Source organism: Vombatus ursinus, unplaced genomic scaffold (genome assembly GCF_900497805.2).
Source record: "Vombatus ursinus unplaced genomic scaffold, bare-nosed wombat genome assembly UNPS02005459.1, whole genome shotgun sequence".
In the NCBI taxonomy this organism is placed as follows: Eukaryota; Metazoa; Chordata; class Mammalia; order Diprotodontia; family Vombatidae; genus Vombatus; species Vombatus ursinus.
This window is the reverse complement of record NW_020945237.1, coordinates 6,431,754-6,452,463: the sequence shown is the minus strand read 5'-3', so window position 1 is coordinate 6,452,463 and position 20,710 is coordinate 6,431,754. Positions and strand designations below refer to the sequence as shown.

At 38.8% G+C, this 20,710-nt stretch overlaps 1 protein-coding gene across 5 annotated transcripts in view; it reads right to left on the bottom strand.

Annotated features, from left to right (window-relative positions):
- Window positions 1-20,710, bottom strand: part of LOC114032564 (phosphatidylcholine translocator ABCB4) — a 106,903-nt gene that overhangs the window by 19,757 nt on the left and 66,436 nt on the right. For 4 of the 5 annotated variants that reach the window (XM_027847894.1, XM_027847895.1, XM_027847897.1 and 1 more), the window contains exons 17-23: window positions 20,475-20,621; window positions 18,594-18,698; window positions 17,188-17,265; window positions 15,859-15,942; window positions 11,122-11,325; window positions 7,207-7,307; window positions 3,830-3,970 (exon numbers count right to left, since the gene is read on the bottom strand). In XM_027847894.1, coding sequence (XP_027703695.1) covers window positions 3,830-3,970; window positions 7,207-7,307; window positions 11,122-11,325; window positions 15,859-15,942; window positions 17,188-17,265; window positions 18,594-18,698; window positions 20,475-20,621 — 860 coding nt within the window. The remainder of the gene's footprint in view (window positions 1-3,829; window positions 3,971-7,206; window positions 7,308-11,121; window positions 11,326-15,858; window positions 15,943-17,187; window positions 17,266-18,593; window positions 18,699-20,474; window positions 20,622-20,710) is intronic. The other variant, XM_027847896.1, reaches the window with a different exon arrangement.

Sequence of the window (20,710 nt, the reverse complement as noted above, 5' to 3'; positions counted from 1 at the left end):
ACTCTTCTTAGAATTTTTAAAAATTTATTATCTTCTGCAACAGTTACTAATATATAATCTTCAATTATCTAGAAATAGGTCTCTCTGCTCATATTCATGTTAACACCTGGGATACTCTTTCTTGGCTATAGGCCCCACAGAAAATCTGTACCCAGGTTCAAGATACTATGTGGGTCTGCATCCTCTCAAAGTCATATTTCATGAGCTCATGCCTGATATACTTACTTTTTATTAAACAGCTAGAGGACACATTTTTTTTCAAAACAAAAGGCATTTAATGAAATAGAATAGTAATTCAAGTAGTAATAGAACTTTCCCCCATAAACCTGGAACACATTTGCTCACAAATACACAAGCCATCAATGGGAAGAGTGGACATGCCTAGGGAAAATGTGCACTTAAGTGTGTACCCTGGCCAGAGTACATGCAAAGAAGGCACACATGGAAGGAATATACATGATCATGAACCATGCATGAAGTGTACACACATAGTAAACAAGTGTGGCCAGGGAACATGCATGAAGAGGCACACACCAGGAAGCCATGTGTGACATGGCCAGGGACATGTGTGGGGCAAACAAACGTAGGGACATACATGTTGCTAGGGCAACTCACACCTCCAAAACTGTAGGGCTGCTGATGTCCTCTGGTGATACCATCATATGGTTCTAATTTCTTCTGGGTAGTTCATCACTACTAGGCATTGCTCTGCTGGTCTTGTAGTTGCTGCTGGGATCCTTCACAGAGTATGTGAATATGGAGCTTCTCTCTGTGACCAGCTTCTGGGCTTCATCTGTTCCAGGACATGTACTGGCTGTTCTGGTTCCTATCTTCTTCATTGCAGTGACTAGAAAGCCTCTCCCTGATAAGCTTAGGTGAATAGCTTTTTCAGTCTATGGCCAAAGATACAATCTGTCACACCTAGTTAAGGGTCTCAAAGGAAAACTAGACAGTGTCTTCAGGCTAAAGATTTTGTCTTAACTGTTTGGATTTGGTGGTAAGTGGTATGAAAGCTGGACTTTGAGATCCACTTCACTACCAAGATCCTATGGATTTTGCCATGCAAATGAACAAATATAGGGAAGCAAGAACAAAAAAGACTAAGTGTGGCTGCTATAGGGCTATTGCCCTGTAAAATCTTTTATTACAGACTCCTACCTTTCATATTCAAATGTGTGTGCCCACAAACCTCCAAGGCTTTGAACTAACCCTATACTCATCATGAGCACTACAATGTGAGATGACTGAGTATTCTAAGAAGCGATATTCCCTTTAAACCTATAATAAGGCCAACTCTACCAAAATCTTATTTGACTCTCCAAGAAGAATATTTGAGCCATACTTCCATTTGGTTAACTTCTTTAAATCTTCTGATTTCATTTATAGATGAACTATCAATATTGATATGATTCAGTTCCATAATATGTCAACTTATTGGTCCCTGGACAAGTATTTTACATCTTCAGCACCAACAGTTAACTTAATATTAATATTGTAATACTCTGATGGATTTATGATCTAGCCAAAGTGGGTTCTTCCTCCAATGATACAGATTTAAATCCATTTTTACATGTTTATAGCCAGTTTTAAAACTTGGTGATTCTTAGCACCATCTGTCCCTTTTCCTGTAACTCTACAACCATTGCTTCTAGAAACAGCAAGAGCTCACATAGGACTAAGGCATATTTTGTGTTTTTTCTTAGTTTCATGGGTTGACATGGCCAAATAACTTAACACCCAGTGGTTAACCTACTGTAGTGAGACTTTTTGTACTTAGCTAGCCTGATCTTTGAACAGCAAATATAATGTGGCATCTGGATTATATCCAAAACCTTCTTAGCATGATAGAACCTGTTATAGCTTTTGATCTACCAGCTTCTAGAAAACAGGGTCACATCCACATCATATTTTTTATTTAATTCCAAAAATATGCAGTGTGACTCAGTATAATAAACAAATATATTTCAGTAGAGACTAAATAGTGTATCATACATTTATGCATTTCATTATTTTTCAAATGTATTTAGATGCTGTTATAAACTTCCTTAAAAGCATTGCTAAATTAATTCATACTCTTTTTTGCCATTGAACATTTTAGAAATACTTACAGGACAACCCCTGTAGAGGTCCTATATTTTGATGTTAAAAAGAGGTCCTAATATTTGGGGGGAAAAATAGGAACCACAAAACTAGAAGGAATTCTCTAGAGGCATGCTGCCCAGTTCTCTTCTTAGCTCTGGTCTGTTTGACTGCTTTACCATTGCCTCTGATGATGACACAATAGTAATAGCAATAACACTTATATAGCTTTTTAAGGATTGCAAATCCCTTCGCATACCCACTCAGTTGTTCCTTACAAGAGCCTTACGAGGTAAGTACTATAGGTATTATAATCTCCTTTTTTGAAATGAGGAAAGTGAGGGTCAGAAAAGTTAAATGACTTGCCCAGAAAGTGTTAGAGGCAAAATCAGAATCTATATCTCTAATGACCCCAAATCCAGTGCTCTCTTCACTCACTGTACCACACTACTGTGCTGATCAAATTTACTAAAGACACAAACCTGAGAAGATAGTGAATATATTCAATGAAAGAATCAGTATCCAAAAAGTTCTTAACATGTTGGAGTGATGGGCTCAAACTAATAGGACATAAATGTCGTTGGGGCAAAGAAATTTTACACAACTTTAAAACTATAGGAAGGAAAAGACCTACAATAAACATAGTTAATATGAAAAAGACTTGGAGATAGATGTTGGGTGAATGCAAGCCCAATGTGAATTAATGGATCCTAAAGAAACTAGTGTCATCTTAATGAAGAAAAGCCCAGTCTCCAGAACAAAGGAAGCAGGGGTTCCAGTGGCCCTTCAGTGTCTTGAAAGTACTAAGAAGGGCAAGGAAAAATCAGAGTATGTGTATAGGATCTAGGCAGGACTCAAAGCCATGTCATATAAGGAACAGTTGAAGGAATTGGTGATAATTGGCCTACAAAAAATTCATTAGGGGAAGATGATTGTCAATACATCAAAGACCACTGTGGTGACATGGTCACTCCCTGCTACTCATTTTCTATATTGTCTCAACTTTTTAGATAGTTGTCTGAGTTTCATAGAGGCCAAGTCGCTTGGCCATGGTCACTTGGCTACTAAGTATCAGAAATGGGACTAAAATGAAATCTTGCTGATGCCAAATCCAGCACACTCTCTGTTACTCCATTTTGTTTCTGCTTTTCTTAGCATCTGGAGGTGGGAAAAAGGCGAGGGTGGGACAGGAAAGTAGACATGGAGCAGGTACTTGATATCTATTTTCAAACATCCAAAAAGTTGTCATCTATAAGAAGGATTAGATTACTGCATACTTCCAGAGAGCAGAACTAGGACCCGTGGGTAGAAATTACAGGACAGCTGATCTCAGTTTAATGTATGGAAGAACTTTTTAACAATTCAAACCACCCCATGTTGGAATTAGTTGCCTTGGAGGTCGCCTTGGAGTCAGAGACTGGGGATGATTGCCTGTGAGGGATTTTGTAGAGAGGATTCCTACACCGGACAGAGGATTGGACTAAATGATCTACCTCTAAGACTGCTTTTATCTCTAAGATTCCAAGGACCCTAACTTCCAAACTGTGGTTTCTTCCATAGCATCTCCCACATGCTAATAACAATTATCATAGCAAAAGACTTCATTTTCTATTTAAAAACTCCTTCAATTGAAGTGTTTCTTGCCAAAGATCCTCTCTATTTACAAAAGAGAAACTTCTAAACCTAAGACAGCAGTGCTGTCTAAAACCCTGGTACAGAATAGCCTAAAAGAAAATTTAAAGATACTCACAGAATAACATCTCGAAAACGCATGTGTCCATTCACTACTAGATAAGCACCAAATCGAAAACAACCAGCATAAGAAAAATACATAAAGGCCTGGGAAATGCTAAAAGTGATTCCATAGATGTGGGCTTTCCGCACAGAATTTCTGAAAAGGAAGACCAAAAAAAGTTTGTTTATAACATCTGCCTCATTTTTCTTCCTTAACAAGATAATATAAAGATTTAAATGAGAGGGACCCAGGTTTGAATTCTGGCTCTGCTACAAACTAGCTGTGAGCCTGAGTAAATCATTTAACATCTCTAGCCCCTAGTTTCTTCCTTTGTAAAATGACCTTCAATTTGACAGCCAGCATTAAATGTATGACCTCTTAGATACCTTCCAATTCTACATCCTAGTTCAACTTATGTTGGACTAGATGACTTTTTTGGGGGGGGGGGTGCAAGGCAATCAGGGTTAAGTGACTTGCCCCGGGTCACACAGCTAGTGTCAAGTGTTTGAGGTTGGATTTGAACGCAGGTCCTCCTGGCTCCAGAGTTGATGCTCTATCATGCTGTACCACCTAGCTGCCCCTGGATCAGATATTGGGGTATCTTCTAACTCTAACTCTATGACCCATGAAATTCTGAGGACTGACCTACATAGAAATATCAATGGATATTCAGTAACCCTGACATGTGGCAGAAAACAAACAAACAAACAAACACTGAAAAGACAATGTCAAGTTTAGGCTTGAAATTTAATTCCCATTAATGTATGGACTTCTTGACTCAAACATCTACAGATTTTCTTTTCAAAATGAATGTCTTAAAGATAAAAATATCAGAACCACAGATGCATCTGCCCATAGGTACAAACTAGAAGTCCCTCATGGCCTAAAAATTAAAAGCTCCCATTAATTTGTAAACTTTAAAGCACCACGTAAAAATGAGTTGTTTTAAATTCTGGAACATGTTTTGGGTCAACATTATAGTGCAAAGTGTCAATTTCCCAGTGTTCCTTAATCAGACTAGAAAACAGGTGTAATTTTTAAGATCAAATTTCAAATGGACACCAGAATTTGTGGACATGCTCCATTGCTCAACAGAAAAGATAAGAAACTGTCACCAGAATAATGCTGTCCCTGACACTAAGGAAGTGTATTTAGGAACCTTAGTAACTGAGGTTCCCTGTTGGGTGTGGTATGTGTTCAGCTACATTATTCCAGATGAAAAGCTCTTAATCTTTTCCATGTCATGAACTCCTTTGGCAGTGTTGTGACACTTACAGATCCCTTCTCAGAATAATGTTTTTAAATGCATGAAATAAAATGAAATAATAAATAAATACAATGAGATAATATTTGTAAAGCACTCAGCACTGGGCTTGGTACATAGAAAGAGCTTAAAAAAACACTCATTCCCTTGTATATAGGATTCCAAAAGGAAACTAATTATATTGAAATACAATTATCAAACTATTTTTTAAAAAACAGGTTCCCCAATCCTCAGATTAAGAACATCTTTTCTAGGTTATAAACTCTTTAAAGGCAGGAACTGTGGATTTTTTTTATTTTTATAGCTTCCTCAGCAACTAGTACTACATTTCACATATAGTAGGATGTCAAATATTTGAAGAACTGAATTGTTGAATGTCTAAAAATATGCTACGGTGAAAATGAGTAGAGTTTATAGTCTTATGGGCATATAACATTAATGAGGGAAGCATCTAGGAAATGAATTGATTTCAAAAAAGAGGGTGAAGGTAGATTGCAGAAACTATATACAGTAAGCTTGAAATTATTTTCTGAAAAATTTTAGAACACCTTATTTCAAAGAGAGCTTTAGAAACAATGACTACTAAAATCACCATAGCTTCATCATAAACAAGCCATTGTTCAATCGTATCCAAATGCTTCATGACCCCATTTGGGGTTTTCTTGGCAAAGACACTGGAGTGGTTTGCCATTTCCTCCTCCAGCTCATTTTATAGATGAGGAATACGAGGCAAGCAGAAGTTCAATGACTTGCCCAGGGTCATATAGCTAGTGTCTGAGACTAGATTTGAACTCAAAGATGAGTCTTCCTGACTCCAGGCCTAGTGCTCTATCCACTGCACTATCTAGCTTCCCCGGGACAAGTCATAGGAAGTTAAATTCATTGTTTTTTTAAGACGTTTCAGATTGGTAAGTTAGGCACTACTGCAGATACATTCTCCAGGAAGCCCCTCCTATTCCCTATGTGCTAAAGACTCCTCCCTGATTTGAACTCATAGCACTTTTTACCTCCTTCATTTTAATTTTTATAAGGCTATTTGTGTACTTGTCTCTTCTCTTTTACTAAATAATAAGCTACTTAGGAAGATGACTTTTAATGCTCCTTGTTGATGAAGACTTTTGCCTTTATCTGCGTTCCCAATGCCTAGCATATAACAAATGCTTGATGAATGGAATTATTCAAATAAACTGATATCTAAACCTAGGAATCTTCATAGCTATAATGGTTTAGACTTTCGAGCCACTCTTTTCCTGCAGAATGAAAGATTTAAATTTGCCAAAGAATATGAGCCACCTTCGATGAAGTCTGCTTAGCCAGAATGAAGATGACCAGTTATCCAATGTTAATTTCTGCTCTGAATTGCCCAGATGGAGTACACACACCATCCAAACTCAAAAAACAAATCATTATTCAGTTCTTTGCTACCTCTTGATTACAGAATCCTTCCTTTCCTGATGCATTTATATAACATTTCAGGATTTAAGCATGAGATAGCATTATCCTTATAATCACCCTGTGAGCTAGGAAATTCAAGTGTTATTATCACTTTTAGTATTATTATTATTTTGTGTATTATATTATTATATATGCTATACATAATATAGTATGTATTTATCATTATTATTATATTTTACATATGGGAAACTGAGGCTTAGTAAGGTTAAATTATTTGTCCAAGATCAAATGACTAGTAAGTAGCAGGGGTAGAGGTAGGTCCCAATCCTGGATTTCCTGAGTAGTAATCCACAGCTCTTACTTTCATCATATTGTCTCCTGTTAAATGTTTTTAAAAAATCTTTTAAAAATCTACCTGTTTATATAATGCCTCACATCCTTATCATTACTACACTGTTTAAAGAAATATAATGTTCAATATTTTTCATATAGTCTCTCATTTCACCTTCCCAATATAACTCCAAGAGATAGGTATCATTCCCATTTTACAGATGAGGAGACTGAGGCATAGAGAATCAGGGTTACATAGTAGGTATCTGAGGCCGGATTCCAGTATCATTACTCCAGCATCTGAAGAAATATAATGTGCAGGACATTAATTCAATATTGATTCACCCCTTTTTAAGCAAAACTCAGGCACTTACTTACTAAGAGTCTTGTGTTTATTTATTACCTGTAGGGCCCATTCAAATTTTCTCCATACATTGATTCAAATTTCCTTTCTTGGGTCAAGGACACAACTGTCCTTATGTTGTCTATTGCCTCTGTTGCAATCTGTAACACAGACCAGATCATTAGAAGATAATTAGAAGAATTAGAAGAAATCATTAGAATTATTAGAAGAAATTATACAACATTAGAAGACATAATACTACACTACAGCATATTGTCCTATATTATAAATTATTATTATTATTAGTCTGTACCTGTGATTTTATAGGGAACTCTTGGTAAAGGAACTCTCACACTCACACACACAGACCAGAAATTTAGAGAGTTCCCTAGAACTTCGAGAGGTTAAGTGACCTGGCTACAGTCCCAAAAGCTACTGTGTATAAGAGGCAGAAAATTGAATCGAGGTCTACCTGACTCCAAAGGGGACCTTTTGCCCACCACACCATACTGCCTTTTATAAATATTATTAATATAAAATTAACAGCTTTATTATTTTACTATCATAGTAATATTTTAACAAGTCAAAGATCTATGATTTCATTAGTGAGGAAACTCTTTTTATCAAATGTAAACTATAACCTGTCCAAACCTTAGCAGAAGTAAGTATCAGAACAGAACTTAGAATTTTGGATTCAGTCAAAGGGCTGCACTTGAGGACCTAGAGGGCCTGCATGTGGCCTTGAACCCGAAGGTTCCCCACACCTTCTTAGAAGGTTAAAAGATATCCTCCAGGCCACACAGCTGATAAGTAGGATCAGGAGAGGCTCCAGAAGAGAAAACTCCCTAAGGGCAAGGCTAAATAATCTTTCAGCTCTGTGCAGGCTGGCCCTTGTGTGTGTGGGGGGGGGGGGGGGGCGGAAATCAGTTGAATTCATTCAATTCAACTAATTCATTTGTAGTGCAGTGCAATGAATTTTGGTCTTGGAGTTAGGAGATCTGGATTGCAACCCTGGCTCTGTTCTCTATTAGGTGAGGGACTTAATCAAGGGAGCCTGAGATTCATCACCAGTAAAATGGGATTAATATGTGCTCTGGATGGGCTCCGAATTAAGTAACATGAAAAGTGCTTCATTTTACAGCTAAGGAAACTATGCCCAGAATGTCTAAATCACTTGCCCAAGGTGAGGAAGTGTTAGAGGCAACATTTGAATCCAAATCCTTTGATTCTAGGTGACACAATGGATGAAGCAGTGAGCCTGGAGTCAGGAAGACTTGAGTTCAAATCCTGCCTCGGACATGTACTAGCTGTGTGACCCTGGGCAAGTCACTTCACCCTGTTTGCCTCAGTTTCCTCATCTGTAAAATGAACTAGAGAAGGAAATGGCAAACTACTCTAGTATCTTTGCCAAGAAAACCCCAAATGGGGTCACAGTGAGTCAGACATGACTGAACAACAACATTTAATATAATGCTTTAAGGCTTGCACAACATTTTTCATACAGTCTCTCATTTTACCTTCCCAATATAACCCTAAGAGACAGGCATTATTATTCCCATTTTACAGATGAGGAAATTGAGGCATAGAGAACCAGGGTCACATAATAGGTATCTGAGGCAGGATCCCAATTCAATTCTTCCTGACTCCAAGTCTAATGCTTTATCCAGTTCTAATAGGGAATACTATTATTAGGAGTTAACACTAATTAGTAGCAGCATTAAATAGTTGTTTGTTTTTTTAAAAAAAACACAGATTTTAAGGCTATGTCAACGATTCCTGTTATGTGTTTGTTTTCTGGTATAAACCCAAAGGTTGAACTCTTTTCCTCAAGCTAGTTCTCAATGTTCAGCAAAAGCTTGAAAGACTTAAAAAAAATAACTGGTATGGATAAAAAGAGACAACTGATTTACACTGCTATAATTAATTATCATAATTTTGGCCTAGAGTAGCTTGTGATACTGGATAGAAGACTTTACCTGGATTCAGGAAGACGTGTTTAAATCTCACCTTTGACACAATATCAGCTTTGTGACTATGGACAAATCACAACCTCTCAGGGCTTCAGGTGACCCTTAAGATTGGTGAGTTACAGGTAAATTGGTGGCCTATACAGATGAACAGAAATTCTCTACAGTGACAAAATCACAGATTCACAATCCAAAAATTAAAATTCAAACTAAACCAGATTTTGAAGTTTGGGGACACAGATCCACAGAAAATGCTATAGTCAGGAAGAATGACTTTCAGGAGATGGAGGAGGACCCTTAACACTGGACAGGCCCTGGGTTTATCAGTAACAGTTCATCAGGCAAGAATTTGACCAGGTGATGCTTGAGTTTTGAAAGTCTGGAACTGTTCCTTTGTATGTGGATTGGTTATTTTTCACTGGTAGAAAAACTGAGCATATTCTCTTCAGATCAATACAACGACAGCCATGTACTCCATTCCTGAATAGCAGTCCTCTATTCTTAACGGATTCCAGGACAGTCAGCCTACAAATTATCTGTTGGCTAGGCCTTTTCACTTCTCTAGGGACTCCTAAGAGAGTCTTTATGTATTTATACATACTAGTCTTCTGATATTTTCCTGGGGAATTACACTATGGAGCTCAACTATCTTAGATGTACTTAACAGCTTCCTATGAAAGTCCCAAGCCAAATAGAGGCTTGAAGCTGTTGTCTTAATCTGAATCCAGTTGTCAGCCATTTTTCACCTCTCCTGTCTTCCTGCATTGATAAGAATTTTAAAAGCCTCTTCCAGACTCGCCTTCAGATTCTAGCAGCCTTGGCCCCTTGCCACCTTCCTATGCTTTGCTACTTCAGGGGTAGGGTTTTCTCTCCTGCATCTCTTTGGCACCAGTTTCTTTCTCTCACTCCTAGGATTCCTCCCTTCTTGGACTCACATCCATATCTCTCCCCACTCCCAGATCCCCTTCAGGATTCAATTCAACTCAGCAAGCATTGGTTAAGCATTTATGGCATGCCAGGCACTGTGCTAGATGCAGGTTAGATGAAATGGTATAATTAAGGCACTCTGAAGATTCAGCTTTGGTCTGAATTACCCTATAGTAAGTTGATTGATTGCCCCTACCAGAGTCAAATCAACCCTTTACTTCACATTGTGTGTGTGTGTGTGTGTGTGTGTGTGTGTGTATGTATGTATCTATTTATCTAGTGTGTGTATGTATGCATGTGTGTGTATGTATGCATCTATTTATCTCGTGTGTGTTTAGATCTGTATAGATACACACAAAAATTACATGTACACAACATACATACACACACACACATACACACAAATTCCAAACCATACAGAAAGGGAGGGTACCATCGTATATTTATAGAAAGTGGCCTTGGAGTCAGGACCTAAGTCCCAACTCTGATACATACTTGGCTGTGTGCTCTTGGGACCTTGGGCAAATCACTTAACCTCTTGGTGTTCCTGAGCAACTCTGTAAGACTAATTTGCAAGAAAATACTGACATGCATTGATGGAAGAAGCTCCGTACACCAGTGAAGTAACAGGTCCAGTTCCTAGCCTGACCCCAACAATGCTAAATTTCATTATGTAATACTTAAGTGTTGGCAAAAAAGAGCACTAGAAAAATAATGGTCACTTATGCATCATCATCCACTGAAGAAGATGAAGAAGAAGAGAAATCCATCAAAGAATTCCTAAGATCTTCTGAATTAAAGCAACATATAGTATAGTACAATTCAATGGTGGGAATTGGTAAGAATGGTAAAAATATATATTTGAAAGTATAGCTCAGGAATAGGGAATAAAACCATCAGAGACTTGTGGATTACATAGAAACCTTATACATATGTATCACTTCAGTCACTGTTGATTGCAATAAATAACATCATTCAAAGTAATGGACTCTTCATAAATTATAATTAGCCATTACCAAGACTCAATAGCAAGTTTCCAAAAGATATTTGCACAAATCACATGAACTTTCATCAAACTCACCTTTCCAGCAACTTCTATTTCCTTCTTGTCTCTTTTAGCATTTCCAGCCAACATTTTCATTTCAACGATTCCTGATACAGCAATGATTGGAACAACTGATAATAGCAAAAGGGTTAATTGCCAACCGTATACAAATGATATGATTATCCCAGTCCCAAGGTTTGCTGTGTTCTGAGCAATCAAAGCCAGCCTGCTACCTGTGGCCTGAAAAGGAAAGAAGCAAGCATCTGATTGATTTATTCAACAAGCATTTCTTAGCCCCGCCCCAAGTACATGCCGGGTACTAGGTGCAAAGACATACAAAGACAAAAGCTAAAGAGGAACTAACATCCTACTCAGGGAAGATAGCATGGACATACGTAAGTAAGTATAAAATATAAACAATTATATAAATTAAGTAAATACAAGATATAATCAAGCTATAATATACAGGAAAAATTGGAGATGATCACTCAAATAAATTCAAAGTAACTTCAGTTGTGGAAGGTCACAGGTGGGTGGATAGCTCTAACAACTGTGGATATCAGGAAAGTCTTCAAGTAGGAGAAGACATTTGAGCTAAGTCATAAAGTAAACAAGGGCTTCTAAGTGACAGAAAAAGGAGGAACCAATTGTAGGTATGGGGGACAGCTGATAAGAAGCATGGAGAGGTATAGACTGCCTTTAAAAAGAACAAGTAAACCAGTTTGACTAGAATATGGATGGTTTACCTAGTATGTGGGGGGGGGAGGTGGGGGGAAGGTGAAGAGTGGGAGGAATAATCTGAGATTAGACCAGAAAGTTAGGTTGAAGTCAGATTGTGAAACTCTCTAAATAATAAGCCCTGAATTTTGCATTTTATCTTTGGAGGCGATAGTCTACTGGAGATACAGGGCAGCTAGGGTGGAGCAGTGGATAGAGCGTGAGGCCTATAGTTAGGAAAATCCGAGTTCAAATATGACTCTGGCCACTTACTAGCTGTGTGACCTTGGGCAAGTCACTTAAACTGTTTGCCTCAGTTTCCTCATCTGTAAAATAAAGATGATAATAGCACCTACCTCCCAGGGTAGTTACAAGGATCAAATGAGATAATATTTGTAAAGCACTTAGCTTAATGCCTGGTACATAGTAAACACTACATAAATGTTAGCTATTACTAGCTATTATTATTCTCAAGGAGGGGAGGAACATAGTCATACCTGTGCTTTAGGAATATCAAATTGGCAGCTTTTTTTTTTTTTTTGGTGAGGCAATTGGAGGTTAAGTGACTTGCCCAGAGTCACATAGCTAGTAATGTTATGTGGCTGAGGCCGGATTTGAAATCAGGTCCTCCTGACTTCAGGGCCTATGCTCTATCCACTGTACCACCTAGCTGCACCCTAGAAAGGAGGATGCTTTTTTTTTTTTTTTAGGCAATTGTGGTTAAGTGACTTGCCCAGGGTCACACAGCTAGTAAGTGTCAAGTGCTTGGTTTGAGGCCAGATTTGAACTCAGGTCCTCCTGACTTCATGGTCGGTGCTCTATCCACTGTGCCACCGAGCTGCCCCCCCCCGAAAGAATCTACAGACTTTCTACTATATTATCACCTCAAAGTGAATTCTTTTTTTTTTCTTTTTCTTTTTTTTAGGCAATTGGGGTTAAGTGACTTGCTCAGGGTCACACAGCTAGTAAGTGTCAAGTGTTTGGTCTGAGGTCAGATTTGAACTCAGGTCCTCCTGACTTCAGTGCCAGTGCTCTATTCACTGCACCACCTAGCTGCCCCAACAAATTGGCAGCTTTGTGGAAGATGGATCAGAGAAGAAAGAGAATAGATACTAGGGGCTGATAAGGAGGTTACTCTAATACTCCAGGCACAAGGTAATGAAGGCTCAGAGGGTGAATGGAGAACAGGGGATGAACATGAAGGTTGTTGTTGTTTTAGTCTCTTCATTTGTATCTGATATTTCATGACCCCATTTAGGGTTTTCTTGGGAAAGATACTGGAGGGGTTTGCCATTTCCTTCTCCAGCTCATTTTGCAGATGAGGAAACAGAGGCAAACAGGATTAAGTGACTTACCCAGGGTCACACAGTAAGTCTCTGAGGCTGGATTTGAACTCATGAAGATGGGTCTTCCTGATTCCAAGCCCAGTGTTCTAAGCACTTCGCCACCTAGCTGCTCATAAAGGATTTAGAGGAACTAAAACTGGCAAGACACAGCAAATGACCATATATGGGAGGTAGAATAGGGAGGGGGCTGTATGTTAGAGAGAGGGATGAGCTGAAGATGACTCTGTATGCATGAATGCCTGAGTGGATAGATTCTACATCTCCTCTGACGCTTGCTTACTTTCTTTACAAAGGACCCCCAAACATGATACTACATCAGTGGCTCTGGTCGTTTCACTCCTACTCCCTTAAACTCTCATTCTAGTCTCTTGCCTCTCTTCTTATGGATGGGATGAAAAAGCAGCCAGTATCTTCTATCAAGGGATAAACTCAGAGCATCATAGAATATTGGAGTGAGATAACCTCAGAGAATATCTCGTTCAATGAAGACCAAGGCATGAATCCCTTCTATGACATCCCTGATAAGTAATGATGGATCCAATCTCTGCTTGAGTGCCTCCAATCATGGAAAACCCACTACCTAGAAAGGAAGGGAACCCATTCCATTTTTGGACAGCTCTAATCAACAGGAATATTTTCCTCATGTTGGCTCACATATGCCTCCCTGGATTGTCCAACACTGATATCTGAGGATAAGCAATTTGAAATATTTGAGCTAGTCAGTCAATAAGTATGTGTCAGGCATTGTGCTAAGCACTGGGGATACAAAGAAAGGCAAAAATACTGTCCCAACTCTGAAGAAGCTCGCAGTCTATGGAAGAGACAGCATGTAAACCATTATTCACTAACAAGCTATATACAGGATAAACTGAAGGAGATCATCAGAGAGAAGGTATTGGGATTAACGGGGATTTGGGAAAGGTTTTCTGTAGGAGCTGCCATTTTAGTTGAGACTTGAAGGAAATGAGGAAAACCAGGAAGCAGAGATGAGGAGGGAAAGAATTCCAGGAATGGAGAACAGCCAATGCATTGAGTTGGGAGATGCAGTGTCTTGTGCAAGAAACAGCAAGAAAACCAGTGTTACTGGATCACAGAGTAGGTGGAGATATAAGGAGATTTGGAAAGGTGGGAGAAGGGCAAGGTTATGAAGGCTTTGAACACCAGAAGATTTTATAATTGATCCTGGAGGTGACAGGGAGTAAATGGAATTTATTGAATCAGGAGTGACATGGTCAGATCTGTGCTCTAAGAAGATCACTTTGGCAGCTGAGCAGAGGAAAGACCAGTGAGGAGAGACTTAACTTATTGCAACAGTTCAGGTGTGAGGTGATGAGGGCCTGTACCAGGGAGGTGGATGTGTCTGAGGAGAGATGGGGACATACACAAGAGATGTGAATGAATTGAAAATCAACAAATTAGAATGAGGAATGGGATGGCACGTATGTGGCCACCTTGGATGACTAGAAGGACAGGGGTAGCCTCAAAAATAATAAGGAAATTCCAAAGAGGGAAAGATTTAGGGGAAAGGTAATGAGTTCAGTCTTCTTCTTGTTGAGCTTAAGATATCCATGGAACATCTAGTTCTAGTTGTCTGAGGGCACTGAATACATTGCTATACATCCTTCCTTTCTCCTGGCTGAAAATACACAGTTTCTTCAGTTAAAGGTCATATGGCATGGTTTCTACTTCCTTCCTCATCCTGGCCACCCTCCTTTGAACTGGTTCTGATTAGTCAAATTCTTTCTTAAGATGTTGCACTCACAACTTGGCACACTACTTCAGGTTACTTCTCTAATTTTGAACACTTCCAATTAATGCAATCTAAGCTTGCATTAGTATTTTTCATTTGCCACATCAGACCGTTGAATCCTATTAATAATGATAGTGATAATAACAACAACAGCATTTATTTAGAGTTTTAAGGCTTGCAAAGGACTTTGACTTTGTATATATTAATTCATTTAATCCTCACAACAACCTGGGAGCTAGGTGACTAGTATTATCCCCATTTTTCAGATAGGGAAACTGAGGCACCAAGAAGTTGTTAAGTGACTCACCCAAGTGATGCATCCAGGATCACATAGCTAGCAAGTGGTTGAGGCGTGATCTGAGCTCAGGTCTTTCTTACTCCAAGTCCAGAGTGATTTGCAGTTAGCTATCATGTTTATCAGGTTTAGTTATCAGCTTTTCTTCATAGGAATTGTTTTCTAATCATTTCTTCTCTATCTTGTGCAGATAGTTTTTTTTTTTAAACTCAAATGTGGGACTTTACCTTTATCCCAATTAAATAGCTCCCTTTTTGAAATTCACTGATTCTGGTCCACCAGGAGGATATCAATGGACTGAAAACATGCTACTTTAAATCAGTAGATTTAAAGGAATTTGCGTAGTGATAAGAGAAATTTACCTTGTATTACTCTGTGTATGATTTCTATTTACCTAGTTGTGTGCCTGCTTTACTCTCTAGTAGAATGCAAGCTCCTTGGGGGCAAGGAATGTTTCCTGTTTTATGTATCCCAAGCACCTAACATTTTATAAATATTGGTTGAATTGAATTAAAATGGCAAATATTAAAAACATCCATTACGTCAACATTCCCTGAAAAGATGGACTGCTAGAGAAATCACCCCAAAAGTGAACGTCCTACTGCAAATTGATTTCCAGCTATATCAAAGGTGAGAGATACGTCAGCAGAGAATAGGTTACATACTCCTTGGACTTGGGAAGCATCAGTTGCAAGTCTTGTCGAAAGTGCACCAGTACTGTTCTTAGGATCATCAAACCAACTCATGTCCTATAACAAAGCCAAACAATATCCTTTAAATCTTGAAAAGAATGTATTGGTCCTGTCCTGTGATTTCACTAGTGTAGGGAACCCCTAGCATGGGAACTTTCAACGCTAATGTTGCCGGGCTATTCACTTGTAACATCTTGGAATATTACCTGGGGCACGAAGAGATTAAATAACTTGTACGAGGTCACAAAGCCAGAATTTGGCAGAGGCAGGATTTGAATCCAGTTTTTCATGACTCCAAGACTGGCAATCTATCCATTATATCATATTGCCTCTGCACTCCTGAAATAGTTAAGTAATGCTCCCCACTCCCCAAACAACACCAACAACGATTCTCAACCCTTACGAGCAAGAACAGTATGCACATATTGGACACATGCTTAGTTTGGTCATGGAAGATTGTAAGTGTCAAGTTTTGACCATGTGGGATATACTCAAAGTTCCCATTGCCATTCTACAATCTACGTATACCCTCGATGCTGGCTCGAGAAAGAGTAACCCAGACTAATTTGGGAGAAGGGTGAGGGTTCAGCCGATACTGAACATACTCCTTGGGCTTGGGAAGCATCACTCCTAAGTAGAAGTTTTACCAGCAGTTAGCTGGCCTGCCTTCAAAGGGAGAAGAACATTGAACTTGGAACAACGAACTTGGCATCACAAGATCTGAATTCCAATTCTAGCTCTCTCACTTACTATCTGAGTGACTTGGTCAAATCATTTAACTACTTTGGGCCTCGGTTTCCTCATCTGTAAAATGAGAGTGTTGGACAAGATGGTTCCTAAGGTTCCTTCACACTATACAGCTATGATCCCATTGTGGCCACTAATATAGTAGTTTTTTCTAGTCCTGGAGTTTTCTCTTTCTTTGGTTGTATAGTGGAGGTGGGAGGAAAAGGTAGTGAGTAGGTCAATTTGCAAAGCTGAGCATTTTTAAAACTAATTTGCTACCTGACTATTGTATTTTAAGTCACAGATCTTAATAAAACTTCTAATGAGGCCCCTGGGGTACAAGATGGTTCTTGTCTTGAAAATGTTGTTAACTTGAATCTACCAAGTTCAGAGAATCTATTTTTCTCATTTTAACTTATACTCCCCCCCTCCACATATATATACACACATCAATAGTGTAAATGGTCTAGGAGAGGTATATTTGGGGGTATGTTAAGTCTGTGCAGAAGGAATCTCAGCCTCAGCAAACCCAAAGAATGGAAGACTGAATCTAAAAAGCAAGAGAGAAATAAATACCTGTCTTAGCATTGCCTTAAAAGCCATGAATCGAAGTCTTGTTGTAAGGATCTCCCCAGCTTTACCAAATGTGAAGCCCTGATTGAGAAGAAAAGAAAAAGGGCACCATTGTTATTTTCCATCTTCCTCAGGCCTCAGGCATAAACTTCTCAGATGCAAACACCTACATAAAACTTTCACCATCCAAGAGAATTCTGGTCCACTTTGGGGATTTCTGCTTTGTTTTTTAGAAGAATTCTACCATCAGTAAAGATCCAAATTAGTCATTATCTTAAAACAATAGTCTCTAGTTGCTCCTAATGGTGTTCGAATTGAGTGTTCACATATCCTCAAGTCTCAAGGTTGTAACAGAATCTCAGGCCTAGAGCACACCTTGAAAGGCTGCTGAGTTGATCTTCTCCGGGGGGCTTGGTCTCACCCAAAATGTTCCCAATGTTTATTGTCTGACCCATTTTAAATACTTCTGCATAGAGAGATTTCATTTTATGCTAGGTACCATTTTTAGTAAGAATAAGAAAGGATGAGTCAGTAGTCAGAAAATAAGACAGGATGAGTCAGAGTCATAAAGACTCAGATTCAACCCCTGCCTCTGACACATACTGGCTATGTGACCCTTGTACAGGTCATTTGCCCCCTCAGTTCCCCAGGCAACTCTCTTAAAATTATAAGTAGCAAAGCCCCGGAGTAAACATCTGAGTACCACCTTTAGGCCATGCAAGTTTTCCTACCTTTAAGAAGCTTGTTTGCATTTAAAATAATAATAATAATAAAAAAAACTTGTCCAATGACCTTTGTATTCCTTAATTATTATTTCTAAAAATTATCTTTCTTTTTTATATCACCTTCACTCTCTAATATATCCCTCCTCCTTCACCCCCCCAGAGAACCATCCCTTATGATAAATTTTAATTAAAAAAAAATAAAGATTTACAAAACTAATCAACAATCCACCAAGTCTGCTGTTACATTTAGAGCTTTGTTCCCATAGTACACCACTCACCACAAAGGCTGGAGGGAGGTATATTGGATGACTTTTGTTTTTATACCATACCTAGTTCCATATGGAGCCACCACCTCCCAGCACTGAATCCCTCTGCCATAACAACAACAAAATTAAGCAAAACCACCAAGATATTTGTGACCAGGTTGGACCGCATACACTGTCTCTCTCTCTGTCTCTCTCTGCTCCTGCAGTCCCCCACCTCTCTGCTGAGAGAAGGGATGTATGGCTAATTATCTATTCTCTAGGACTAAGGCTGAACATTCCAAGTACTCAGAGCCTGCATCTAAAGGCATTTTGTGATTTCAGTTAGCCTGAAGGATTTTAAAGGGCTGCTTGGTTTTATGGCTGGCTCATAATGCATGTAAATATTTGGAAGCAAAGTAAGAGGTGGATGGGCACCTACCTGGAGGAAAAAAGTAAAGAAAGAAAGAATTCCAAGCCCTAAAAACAGCAAGGAGAACATATCGCACTTCTGTTGTTTCACTTCATCATCCCCTGGTCCAAAAATCTATAGAAGAGCAAGGAAGAAACCCACTTGGATTAGGTGATTTTCCTTCTGTTTTGTTTTTTTGTTTGTTTGTTTTTTCCTGCTCTAAACAGTGATACTGGGGACACATATCAGAAACTAGACCCCTAAATCATGTGTTTAATAAACAGTGAAGTGGTTTTGGAGTAACATAACCTTTTGTTGTTGTTTAGGCCTTCGGTTTCAAAGCTGTAGAGAAAACTCCCGATGTAGACAGTCAGAATGGTGGCCGGGAAAGCACCATGAATTTGGAATCAACTTTACTGCCTATGTCACCTTGGGCACACTTGGATAAGTATTTCATGTCTCTGGGTCACAATTTCATCACCTGTAAATTGAGGGGGTTGGATTTGATGGCCTTTAAAGTTGATGAGGGAACTTCCTCTATGGAGGCAGATAAGTAATCACCCCATGCTTTAGAGGTTTAGAGAGCCATCTGGGACACTTCAAGGCCAACTGATTTACTCATTCACACAGCCAGTATGTGTAGAAGGCTAGATCTAACCCTGGGTTTTCTTTTTTGTTTGTTTGTTTGTTTTTGTGAGGCAATTGGGGTTAAGTGATTTGCCCAGAGTCACGAAGCTAGTGTCAAGTGTCTGAGGTCAAATTTGCACTCAGGTCCTCCTGACTCCAGTGGACTCTAGCCACTGTGCCATGTAGCTGCCCTCACCCTGGGTTTTCTTGACCCCAAAACCAGCATGCTATCTACCATATGCCTAATCCAATTTAAGCTCAGTTTATTCAATTAATCCAAGGTTATTAAATGTTATTTAAAGGTTCTTTGTAAACTTTAATGTATTATATAAATGCAAGTTGTTATTTATTATCATTAGCATCATTCTTTACGGCATCAAGGTGACACAGTAGACTGGGTGCTGGGTTTGAAGTCGGAAGGTCTTGAGTTCCAATCCTGCCTCAGACACTTACTAGCTGTGTGACACTGAGCAAGCCACTTAATCTCTGTCTACTTCAGTTTCCTCATCTGTAAAATGGGTTAATAATTGGCCTGCCACATGGGATTACTGTATCAAATGAAATAACTATATAAAGCACTTTGCAAACCTTAAAGTGCTATAAAAACTGCTGGCTATGATGATGATGATGATGAACTTTCTATCATTCCAAAATTCTAGGAGCTTTTTCAGCTCAAATGTCACCTTCCTAGTTGTTAGTATGTCCCCCAATTACTTCCACATTTTGTGTTTAATTATCTATGATAAGTTATCCATGATAAGTCTAATCTATAAGTTTTACCTAAATTCTATCTATAAATTTAATCTTATCCAAGATAGATTTAATAATCTAATACAAATACTTTTCAATCCTTAAAGCACTATGTAAATACAAGTCATTATTATTATTATTACTATGTTATTATTGTTTCCCCTGTCCTCTCACTAGAATATAAACTCCTTGAAGGCAAAGACTGTTTAATTTTTTTGTCTTTAAATCCCAAGCGCCTTGCTTAGTGCCTAGCACATAGAAGGTGTTGCATAAATGCTCTGAGCTTCCAATAGTCCATAAAGTCTGGCACTCTAATCTCTTCTCTGTAGGGACTCAGATTTGGCTTTGTTTCACTTGAAGACATTTTCTTCAAATGGGCAGAGACATAAAATCACGGACTGTATGTAATGAAAGTTAAGGAGCTACTTCCACTCAGCCACTAGGTCAACATCCAGTCACTGAGGCTTGGATGAAAGGCAGCTAACTGATGGACTAACACAAACTAACATGTTACCTGATTTTTTTCAAACTTACTGCTAACATCTCTGAAAATATTATGGAAAATGCTGGCTGTAAGGCCCCATTGACAATGGCACAGAGGGTTCCCACCACAAAGTAAGGCCATTCTGTTTTATTCAGCTTCAGGACTTTGAGAAAAGATACTGGTGGCACGTCTGGGTCCTAGAACACAGAAGAATCCAGAGAGAGAGTTATTTAACACAAAAATGAGCATTCACATGCTGGGACCATCCATCAAAGAACAATGACTT